Raw genomic sequence first — 12,228 nt, forward strand, 5'->3', positions numbered from 1 at the left:
TATAAACCGGTATTCTACTTTTAAATATACAGTATATTCAATATGTACTAAATGTAATAATATTCATATATAGATAAATGTGGGGACAAATATATGCCATAGACAAACTGATATATGTTAGTCAAACCAAATCCAACATGAATTTGTCTCTGGAATAGCAGAATATTTAAAAGGCCACCCTAGTACTTTCCAGTGCTACACTGTTTTCCTAGCTAAAAGCCAATTGTCTCTTTTCTCTTTTCCTAGCAGATTTGTGATATCTTTTATTCTAACAACATGTGAGTAACAGGAGGAAGTAAAAGAAAATTGTACTTTCAGGTATGGATATATGAATCTGAAATGATACAGCATAATTAGAATTATGTTTAGAATTCAACGTAATTCTAAAGGGGATCTAAAAATAGGTGGTTCTATACAGCAAGGGAGTTTCATATATCATGTTATGATTCTGTTTTAGACTCGTGTCCCTTCTTTACACTTGGCACTGTACTCCATAGAATCTCAGGATTGTCTAGGTTGGAAAAGATGTGTATGATGTCTAGCTCTTAACCCAGCACTGCCAAGTCCATCACCAAATCATGTCTCTAAGAAACATATTTGCTGTTTTCAAATATCTCCAGGGAGGTATCATTGTAGACATTCTGTTCATAAAAATGTAAAATGAGTAACAGCAATGACATTAAGAGTCAAGACTATGTCATCTGGCAGTTCCATTACCGGTTTTTGACCAGTTTGAGTAAATTTAAGAACCTTTAAAATATTAACTTTCATAGTCTATATTTTGTCCATATCAACCAAATGTTCCAGCGTTGGTGCCTGCACCAAACAGAAAAGCATCTCACTATGCAACAATTTGTAGTTCACACTTTGGGATGCTGATTTGATCCCAAACGCGAAGTCTGGCTTTTTACTGTAACAAAAATGTTTCACTTTCTAAGGAATAATTTCACAATGGCGAGGAGACGCAAGCACCGCAACGTTGAAGAGTTATCTTTTTCGTGAGCCTTTCTAGTGTTTTTGAGCTTCATGAGAAAAACCAGCACACTGCGTATTTTGCACAAAATGAACAGGTTAAATATTTTTTTTCCTAAATGTGATAAACTGTGTAAAACCCCTAACCGATTCCCTTCTCACCTCCCTGTTTAACAGGATCTACCCCTAGTTGAACTAAACCTATGGCTTTTTCCGAGAGTCCTTTAGCGGGACACTGCGGCGGGAGGGAGTACCCAGCGGAGGCCAGCGGACAGCAACGCCCACGGCCCCCGAACAAACCGAGCGCCGCTTCGGCTGCCCGAGCCCAGCCCGGGTCCCGGCGCCCAGCGGAGGCCGGGCCGCTCCGCCCCTCGGCCGGGCCGCTCCGCCCCTCGGCCGGGCCGCTCCGCCCCTCGGCCGGGCCGCTCCGCCCCTCGGCCGGGCCGCTCCGCCCCTCGGCCGGCCGGTCCGCCCCTCGGCCGGGCCGCTCCGCCCCTCGGCCGGGCCGGCGGAAGCGCGGCGAGCTCCCGCCTCCCGCCGGGGTCGGGGGTGAGCCGCGCCCGCGGGCTCCGGGCGCCCATGGAGGGCTCGGAGGACGAGGAGCCGGGGCCCGAGGGGCCGCTGCAGCGGCTGCTGAAGCGGCAGCGCAAGGAGAAGCGGGAGCTCCAGGGTGAGGGGCGCCACGGCCGGCGCAGGGCGGGCGGGGAGCGGGCTGGGGAGCGGCGGCGGGACACGCGGGGCCGGCTGGGCTCGGCGCGGCCTCTTCCCCCGCGGGGAGCGCGGGGCCGGGAGGGACGGCGGCGGCTGCGGAGGAGGAGGGAGCGGCCCTGGCAGCGCGCTGGCGGGGCACGAGCACGGCGGTGGCGGGCGGTGTGCGGTGTGCGGGGCTGCCTGGACGCCTCGCCCCGGCCGCGGGAGCCGGGCGATGCGCGGGGGCTGAGACCTAATGCTGGGCCATTGGTTCGCGGTCTGGTGCTTAGTTTCAAGGTGAAGAAGGTGTGGTTTTTTAAGGCATTTTAGATTGAAAAGCCTGCATAGGGGCTCTTCCTGCCCTGCCTGTTACGTTTGTTATTCCAACTGCAGTTGACCTGAACTGAATTTTTACGTCCTGTCCAGCCATAATAAAATACTTAAAGTAAAAGATCTGAATGGTCTTAACAGTGCTTCAATATGAGCTTGTAACGCTTTGCATCATTTGACCTATGCTATTACAATATATTAGTATAATTAAGGAGGTCAAATAGATGGACTCTGTTGAATTCCGTAGCTGTTATAACATTTTTGTTAAGCCTTTTCCATTGCTAGTATATTGATTAGGCCTTTTCCTTGTTTGGTTTTTTTGGTATGTGATGAAATAAACCCAGCTACAACCTCTTAACAGAGGGCTAAAGAAGAAAGCAGTCAGGTTACATATTGTCACTAATTCTATAGGAACTTACTGTTCTAAGATGCCTGTTCCTCCCTCAGAATCGGTTGAAATTTAAGAAGCTTAGGAATCAAGCATTGTCCTAGGGTGGCTGGAGTGCATGGCACGTTGATTGGGAGTGGCTGAGGAGCAGAGGGTTTTTACACCTTAGAGAAGATGATAATGGTAGTTCTCCATTACCAAATGGTGGGAGAGGTGTATACATGGCAGAGTCCCTCCCTTTCTTCCCAGCTGGGAGAGGCAGGTGACTTATAGGTACATGTTTGCCTACTAGTAAAATACATTCCTGGTATGTGCATTGATAGCTGTTTACCAGAGAGCAAAACTAAGAATTAGCACAAGGTGCATCTCAACCTCTGAAAATCCAACACCTTCTCAGGTTGATGGTACTTGTCTCCACAGCCCCCTCCCTGCTTTCCACCACTCATACTCTCTCCTGTGTATTTGTGTGTGCCTTTTATGTTCTGTATTCCCTTCTCCTCTATTATGCTAATTTTAGTGAACAAGGCTGCTTTTCTGTCATACTCAGCTTATTCATCTGTGGGGCTGAATGCTTAACATAAATCTTTCAGTATGAGCATTCTTCCTGCCTCCCTTTGAAAAGTTTCATTATCATTGCCATCATCTTCAGCTCAATTGGGTCAGTCAAGGATGAAGGACAGGAAGATGTACAGGTGATGAATAGCAAGCAGGGTGTTAAATAATTGCTGCTGTAACTCTAAAAGTGAATACAGAAGTGACGGAGGTAGAGGGAGTGGTCATTTAGGAACACATGAGAAGAAGAGAAGACTATAGGGGAATGTGGTTGTAGTTTCTGTAGAGCCAGACTCATCAAAGAATGGAGAATGAACTAGAGACATGGGCTGAAGAGCAACAAGAAAAATCTTCATGGGAAGAGTAAGGGAAAATATTTTCATAGCAAGAATCATTAAATACCGGGAAAAAAAGTTTCCCAGAAAGGTTGCAGAATGCCTGTCCCTGGAGAGTGTACAGTCACTTGAATGAATTTCAGGTACATCTGAATTAGCATAACCTGATGCAGCTTTGAATTCAGCCCAGCTTTGAGCAGGAGATAGAACTAGGTAACCTCTGGACACCATTTCTAACCAAACTATTCTGTGATTTTAGAAATGAAGCATTGAATTGCAGCCTAGAAATACTTAGGGACTTTAATCAAGATGTTTTTGTTTTCAAATACCCATTTTGCTTTGAGAAACTTTGTCTCAAGGATGGGTAAACTCAGTTTTTAATTTTAGTCTGCTGATTGTGCGATTAAAAAATTACACACCTTTCCTGTGAGATCTGATATGTTGATGCCCATGTAATCTTTCTGAAGGCAACAGGCAAAAGTGCTACTTTGATGAAATTCATATGTATTTTTATTACTAACCTGGCATAAGTTTTTCTCTTCTTCAGAGAAAGAAAGAAAAGGCAGTTTGCATCTTAAAAAAAAAAAATATAGCCATTTGGAAAATGTTAGGATTAGAACCATCAGTCTCACAGCTAAACTGTAATACTGATTTGTTGATGTTTGTAAATTAGTTTTTCTGTGTGATTTGCAGTTATTTTCTGTGATGATCATAGAGTATATATTAAGAAATAATGTTTTATTTCACTGCTTCTCTAACAGCAAAAATTCAAGGCATGAAAAATGCTGTTCCCAAGAATGATAAGAAGAGACGAAAACAGCTGGCAGATGAAGTTGCCAAACTAGAGGCAGAACTTGAACAGAAGCACAAGGAGGAATTAAAGCAGCTGAAGGAAGCTTCACCTGAACAGAATAAGGTAGGTGCCCTAACTTCAGCTGAAGTTATACAGGTACAATTTGTGTTATGGTTTTTTTAACTTTAAAAAATTTTGATGAAATAATACTTCAAAGTAGTTATCCTATTCTTCACAGTATTAGTAATTGCCTATGTAACTGTGGGGGATTTTTGTTGTTGAGCACTGTTGAGAGAATGGCTTGGTTGCCTAAAGAATCACTGTAAAAGATATTTCAAAAGCAGGTTTATAAATTTGCAAAACCATGACAAAATTCGATGGCAAGATTTACTCTGGTACTGGATCCATGGATGAGGTGTACAAGGAAAATTATTACACAAATACCAAGCTGTGACAGAAATTAAATGTAGGGTAGGAGGAAAGATGCACCACCACAGGGAGTATTTTGTGTTGCTTTTAAGGCTCCATGAGTAAATCAGTAATATTAGAGAATTATTTTTTTAAGTTACTGTTACATTGCCACTCTGATTATCTTATGTAGACTACTCAAGTATTGATAACCTTCAGCAGGTGTTTGACTCATCCAGTCTGTTTTGTCTTGCAGTTTTGTCAACAGTGTGACTGATCTTTTGTATAGCTCATACAGTTACTGAGTTAGGTTTGTGATTTTTCTTGAGAAGTTTCAACTCTCTGTGTTTTTCAACTGCTGGTTATGCTTTGATATAGAGGATAGACCCTTCTGCTTTAGTTTTCACAGAACTTGCTAATGGCTGTTTAGATACCTCACTGGCTGGCATGATAAGGAAGGCTTTTCCTTTCAGCCAGTAAGCAGTGTTCACACTCCAGTATGTTAGAGAACATAGAGCTTAAATTTGAGATGCACATCACTCCGTTGGGACTGCGGAAAAGTAACTAAATGCAAGACAGTAGTTTGGGATGTGGAATGCTTTGATGGCTTCTGTGCTCTACATGGATCTTTGGGGTTAAACTTCATAAAAATAACCTGAAAGAGAACTTAAAACTGTTTCAGAAGATGCATATCTTAGTTATTGCTTATACTAATAAGAACATTTAACTTTTTTTTTCCTTTTAGACAGATTCCATAGTTGATGGGGTTGCAAATATAGAGCTTGAAGGAGTAGAGCAGCAGATTCAGCATCATCGAATATCAAAAGCACAGAAGAGGCGGGTATGACTTCATGTTAAACATTTTGCAAATAACTGATTATGTTCAGCTAAACTTAACTGCAATAGCCAAAGGTAAACCATCTTTTGGGGGACATTTCCTGGGTAATTCTGTATTGATGCTGTACCTACTGGGTGCCTTGAAAATCTGTTAAACTGCTGCCTAGAGATATGTAAGGATTTTATAAATAATAGTACTTTTCTACCCTCAGCCACGAGCCAGGAATCAGAATAAGTTAGAAAATGTGAGCCATAAATAAAGAAATTATGTAAAGCAAATTATTTTTTAAAGACTTCCACTAAAAATGTTGTTAAATAAGTAAAGTAATTGAATAAAATACTCTGTGGAAATTATGCAACTAGTGATACTTAGAACATTAAACGAAAGACCAACCATACTGAAGGAATACTTTTAAAATATTGAGTTGCTAAGAAACACTACCTAGTGTCCTGTTCTGTTAGGCTTAGATATGATTAAACATCAGATGTTGTGATGGATTAACAGTCTCATTCTACCTGGTCAGGGCCAGGGGAACACTGCTTTATTGCATATTTCATCCCCTATTATGTGTTCACAACAAACATGTTAAAAGGATGTTTATAATTCATGGCACCATGTCTAGGCAAACCAGGAATTCTGGTCTAGTTTTCCTATATTCTTGTCTAAACCAGACTGGTCTTGATTTGTGGTGAATTTTAAGTATGAAAATGGAAAGATCATTCTTTGTATTGCTTCCTTTCTTATTTGCTTATTTACTTTGGTTCTTGTATCCTTGTTAACATCAGCATTAACTTATGAAACATTATATGAAAGTAATTTTTTTAAAATTTTTACATTTCTACTAATATTCTCTACATGTACTCTTATCCATCCTTTAGGTTAGGAGGAGTCTTTTATGATGTAGAGTACCTGTCCCGAGGGAGTTTCAGTTTCATGGCATGAGCTCCATTATGCAGTCATATACTTAATTGGTAGATGTCACACTTCTTATGAAAGAGCGATATTTTCTGATGTTTAATTAGAGTTCCCATACTTGAGTGTTGAAATAGTTGATCCTGAAGAAAGCACTAGGATTAACAGATTTTATATGAGTGTTGTAAAGTGTTATTTTGCATGCTGTTATAATTAACATTTCTCTTGTCATATAATTTCGGGTGTGGTTAACTGTGGAGGCAGTTAGGATATATTAGTAACTTAGCATTTGCTAAAGTTTGGGTTTAGGAGGTCCCCAAGATCAGTCTGAATCACATAGTACTGATTTGGACAAATATTTTATAGATAAGAATGTACTGAGAAAACATTGGAAGAGTTAGAAGCAAACACTAAGCCAAGAACCATATGGGCATATTCTAAATTTTAACATTAGATGTAATTTTTTTGTGTTTTTAATCTAAGGAGAAAAAAGCTGCTTTGGAGAAAGAAAGAGAAGAAAGAATAGCTGAAGCTGAGATACAAAATCTAACAGGTGCTAGACATCTTGAAAGTCAGAAACTTGCCTGCCTATTGGCAGCAAGGCATTTAGAGATTAAACAAATCCCTTCAGATGGCCATTGCATGTACAGAGCTATTGAAGATCAGCTCAAGGATCACCAAAATTCCTGGACTGTTGCAACTCTGAGGAACCAAACAGCAAAGTATATGCAAAGTCACTGTGATGACTTCTTGCCTTTTCTTACAAATCCTAATACTGGAGATATGTATAGCAGAGGTAAGACTTATAGCATATGAGATTTTAAAAACTATTATAACTGTTCCTGATAAATCTCAGTTACAGCTTAATTGGGACTTTTATGGTGTTTGTAACTTTGTTACCTTATTGTGTTCCATGGAACACAGAATTATGAAACTTGGTGCACCTGGACCTCTAATTAGTATATTTTTAAAATTAATCTAGGAAATATTTTTCCCCATTGGAAAAAAAAAAAAACCAACCAAAAAAACGAGACCTGGCTGCTTACTAGATGGTGTGAACTCATTCTGGGATGTGATTTGTTATTATAAACAGCTTGTCTACCAGGTTGGGATGATCTTGTCAAGTTTTATATCGACGTTTTCAATGTACAGAGGACGGCTGTTAAAAATGGGTGTGAAATTGAGTCAAATCTGTTTTATAATAGTTTGAATAGATGCATTTTCTTATTTTACCTTATTTGTCCACTGCAAATTATTTTGGAACCATTTTTTACAAATAGACTAAACTAAAAAATATAAAGAGCTTTTCTGTGTAGGCTGAGTAAAAACAGAGTTTGTGTACCTCTTCTTTGAACAATACATAATTTATTCATTATGCCTGAAACACCACAAAAATGACTGCATAGATTTCATTAACTTAATGCTATGTTTGCTTAATAGGCATTGCTGTGGATTTCATGTGGTCACTGGGTGCTGTCTTTCTCATGTTGACAGAGATTATTGTCACAGGCTAAATGTGTCCCAGGAGAATATTGAATAAAATTCTGCACAGTAACAGGGAATTGTGCTTTTCTGTTGTAAAGGAAATGAATGAGAAGTCACTCTGAGCAGTCTTCAGAAAATCTGAACATTCTTCTTTCTCAAAATCTGTTTGTAAGGTTAAAAAGCTTGAGGGTTTGTAATTTACAAACTTGGTTTCTGTAGAACATGATCTGAAAAGATTAGCTATTTACAGAGGAGCTATTAAGAATAAATACTTCAGAAGTTAAAAACAAAGCAGCTAATCTGGAAATTTAAGAAACCCTAGCCAAGTGTATACCTACATGCAGTTGCAAGATTTTTAAAACATACCTGACACCTGGCGAAGAACTAGATATACTACTCGCTGTCACATTCTTTTCTGAAGTTTCTAAACATTCTCTGAAACTCAACATGAAGGGAAGTATGCAATTTCATGTGTGTTGTTACCTGTTGTTCTCTGAATAAAAAAATTTAAGTATTAGCTGTACTTCTTTTTATACTCTTTTTTTATTCCTCTCTTCAGTCTGGAATTTTCTTTTCAAAAGAGAATGAATTTGGGGGATTTTTTTGACAACTGTTTTTCTCTTATTTTATTCAGTGAACATGCATATTTTCCTTTATAATGTATTTGTACTTTTCTGGCTCTAGTTTGCACAATCAGAGTTTTTCCTCAGTTGCTTATTCTCAACTAAAACAAGTACTGAATGTTGTGTTCTCTTTCTCTGCAGAGGAATTTGAGAAATACTGTGATGATATAGCAAATACAGCTGCATGGGGAGGTCAGTTGGAAGTAAGTACTGAATTGATAATTTTTATTTGTGAAATTCTGAAGTTAGTGAATATACATTAAAAAAAAGGGTGTCTTTAGAAAGAATACCTGAAGGCATAAGGGAACATAGTCATAAATAGTTTATTAATAGCTATTTCTTGTGGTTATGGGTTGTTTTCCCACCATCTTTTCTGATGGTGCACCACTGTTCTGATATATTTGACAACATACAAGTTAATGAATTCATTTGGTATAAATATCATTAGAAAGACTGACACAATGAGTGGGCAAGCATTGTTAGGTTGTTGTCATGTAAACGAGAACTTGAGCTTCACAAAATATGTATTTATTTTATTCTTATTTTTTATGAAAGAACAGTTAGCAAATTAATGAAACTAGCCCAATGTTGTATCCTCTAAACAATGATTAGTTTAAAGCAAGCTGTTTTCAATTAGTTTTTAAATTTATTTTAATAATTTCTGAAAATATTTCTAATGTTATGCTTGAACTGGCTGCTAAAATTAAATGCCTAGTCTTGTCTCCTGCCTACGTTGTCTTTAATCCTATTTCTAAATTGTTTTTGCCTTAAAGCTAAGGGCTTTGTCACACATTTTACAAACACCGATTGAAGTAGTGCAGATGGATTCTCCTCCCATTGTTGTTGGTGAAGAATATTCAGGCAAACCAATAACACTTGTGTAAGTATGTAATTTTATCACTTAAATTTAGTGCACTTACTTCTGTAACAGAGGGCTCAGCTTTGATTCTCATCTGCTCTTTTATTTTCTGTTACTCATCTGATGTTGAAACACTGCTTGAGTAATGGTTGTGCAAGTCAGAAATTATATGTGATTGACACGCTTTGGAGAAATTGTAATTAGACAGTGTCTGATGTATATCAGTCACTGATTTAGAAAATGCTGCAAGGTCATTTTATCTGGTAAATAATTACAAAATAATAATGACATTGATACAAGATGGAGGAAACTTTTATTACTTCTTCAGAGTATTTGTCAAACTGCCTGGAACTCACTAGATTTAAAAATCCTCTTTATTAATACTCTTCTATGTAGTGATACTATATATTTTTGTTGCTAAACCTTAGCTTTATTTCCATTGTCTTCCAGTGCTGTTACTGTTTGGCATGATGTATACTTTTTGTTAAACTGAACACTATTTCTGTAACTTTTTTTTAGGTATATGAGGCATGCCTATGGATTAGGAGAACATTACAATTCTGTGAAAGTTCTAACAGACACTGCTACAGAGAACAGCAGCTAGCATACAAAAGTTATGCATTCACTTTGGATAACTGTTGCATCGTGATGTGTTTGGCTCCAAGAAATTCCCAGTAAGACTGGAAATGGATTATAAATTAAAAAAAAAAAAAAAAAAAAAAAGACCTGCAAGGTTTGACTATAAATCAGACATCGCTCTTGATTTATAACAAAACCAAACCAAAACCACATAAAATTTGAAACTTATTGGTATTAATTATGTTTAGAAGATCTTCTGTAAAATGGTGGCTGTGTAGATCAGGTTTTTTTCAATAGAGCTTCCTCTCAGTCCTGCAGAGAAAATATCAAGTAGTAAAAGTTCATTTTGATTAATCTGCATTTCTGCTGAAGATTTAAGGTTACCTGAAGGTCCCTGTTCCATTTCCATTATTTTAGATTTGCACAATAATGGAAGAGTTCAGGCGTTTGAAATAACTGATTGTATTTTGTTTACGGAATAACATCTGCTGTGTTTCTGTAGTCATATCAGGATCTAATTTCAACAATGTATTATTGATTCCCTTCTTTATTTGGGCAGAGAACATCTGGAGGTAAATCCAGCAGCAGAATATCTTGGCTTGGCTGAAGGAGTTGCACAATCTTTGAAGATTTTCATGTAAGATTTTACCAAGGGACGATTAGGGGTTTTTTTGGAGTTTACAGTAGGAATTCAACTCTTGTGCATTGTTATTTATGACTGTAAATTAATTATATTGTCAGTGCAAGTTAACTGCACTGTTCATTCTCCATAGTCTTTCAGCTGTGCATTTCGGTGAATCTCAAATCTTAAAAAGCTCCTCAGTGTCCTCACTTGAAGTAGTGAAACTCAACTAAAAATTTCTGGATCTGCTGATCTAAACACTTTGTCATCTAAAGTGTGATGTTTTATAATGCTTAAAACAGATGGTTGCACACAGCTGTAGAAATAATCACCCTGGGTTTTATCAGTAACTGAAGGTTATCTGTAAAAGAATTAAGTTTATTTTAATTGCTTCTTATGATGTGCAGAGACTTGAAAAGTTTTAACATAGCTTGACTTTTTACATTAGAAATGTAGATTGTTGTCTGTAAGTGTGACTTCAAAATTAGGAACGTACTGAAACCAAAATTTTAATGCAAATGTTTTTTAACAAGATAGGTGATTTTTTTTAATTTTTAAAAAGCCTTAGTCAATTGTATTGTCTGTATTTTACTGCTGCTGAATTGGTTTGGAGAAAAGTGGTTAATGAAAAGATTTAACACCTTTGCCCTGGTTTGGGGATTATGATCTAACAGTATCTATCTTGTAGTCCTTCAATAAAGCCAGCCTGCAGACTTACATTCCTGGAACTTAGAAAAAACTGTTCTTACTTAAGAGGGAGATAAGTGATCATTTTGTGGGTCAGATTATGTCTGATTTAAAGCACTTTGTGAGAGAGGGAGTAAAAAAAATACCAGATAATTACAGCAAGAGTTTTTGGACAAGCAGTTCCTTAGGCTGGTGCCTGCCAGGAAAACAAAGTGTTAATCAGATCAGGAGTTTTTGCATTCTTATTTATCTGTTACAGTGTAACAAATATAACTGGTTTATATACCAAACCAGCTGGCTTACTGTAAAATTTGGTTTACTACTTTGATTGTCTAAAATGATGGTTTTAATTTCAAACAAAAAATAGGATAAAACAGCATGGAAAAAATGCTTCTATTCATAATACTATTGCACATTTCACTAAAAAGAATAATAATAAGTACTCTTCTCTGCATTGCTTAGAATTGATGTGATATAAAATGCACATACTGCATTTTATAGATACACAGTTCTTTGGTTTATTTGGGTTTCAGTTTTGTTTGGTTAACTGAGAGAGAAAAGATGCCAGAATCGGAGAACACCTGTACCAAGAGTTTGTCATGTTGAAGTTGTTTACAGTTTGTATAAAGTTAAATAATTTAATATAGTGAGGTAAAGATCCTTGCTCATGCTGTATGGGACTTGCCAAAAAGTAATAAATTGGTTTATTTGTGACAAATCTTCTTGGGGTCAGTTTTATTTTGTACTCAAATAGTTCACTTATTATTAGTATGAGTAAACGTATCTGTTTAAGTTTTAGGATCCTACTGTAATATGAATTCTAAAACAACTGATTGTATTCAGGCAGACAGAGCTTCATTCCATATGAAATTAAGTTGTTTCTGAACAAAATTTATCCTTTGCGTTTTAGCAGTTAAACTTGAGCTCTTCTGAAAAACTGCATTTGAAAATACTGTTGAATTTCCCCATGCATTAAAAGAATGAAGTGAAACTGAGAGGGGGTCTTCTCACAATAAAGCTTATTAACTTCTTTGTCAGATTACATTTTTCTCTGCAGATTAACACTTTACTTTGAGTGTGTTTCAGTAACTTTCCTTGCTTCTATTTGTAATTCAGTTTCTTCAGCTGCTATTTCTTTCAAGGGCTGTTGGGTAT

General features: G+C 37.6%; 1 protein-coding gene across 1 annotated transcript; it reads left to right on the forward strand.

Moving 5' to 3' along the window:
• The first annotated feature begins 1,508 nt into the window (after window positions 1-1,508).
• OTUD6B (OTU deubiquitinase 6B) lies at window positions 1,509-11,791 on the forward strand. The gene is made up of 7 exons (XM_021543193.4): window positions 1,509-1,642; window positions 4,029-4,183; window positions 5,214-5,309; window positions 6,702-7,014; window positions 8,468-8,529; window positions 9,100-9,206; window positions 9,705-11,791. The coding sequence occupies exons 1-7, from the start codon at window positions 1,552-1,554 to the stop codon at window positions 9,787-9,789; spliced, it is 909 nt and encodes a 302-aa protein (XP_021398868.1). The 5' UTR covers window positions 1,509-1,551; the 3' UTR covers window positions 9,790-11,791.
• The last annotated feature ends 437 nt before the right edge of the window (window positions 11,792-12,228 follow it).

Source organism: Lonchura striata, chromosome 2, assembly GCF_050655825.1.
Source record: "Lonchura striata isolate lonStrDom1 chromosome 2, ASM5065582v1, whole genome shotgun sequence".
Lineage (NCBI taxonomy): Eukaryota > Metazoa > Chordata > Aves > Passeriformes > Estrildidae > Lonchura > Lonchura striata.

Excerpts from the sequence above, each read along its gene's own strand:
- OTUD6B (XM_021543193.4), top strand. The coding sequence starts at position 1,552 with ATGGAGGGCTCGGAGGACGAGGAGCCGGGGCCCGAGGGGCCGCTGCAG. Across the intron at positions 1,643-4,028 it reads GGAGAAGCGGGAGCTCCAGG|CAAAAATTCAAGGCATGAAA; the intron begins GTGAGGGGCGCC and ends CTTCTCTAACAG. Across the intron at positions 9,207-9,704 it reads GGCAAACCAATAACACTTGT|GTATATGAGGCATGCCTATG; the intron begins GTAAGTATGTAA and ends ACTTTTTTTTAG.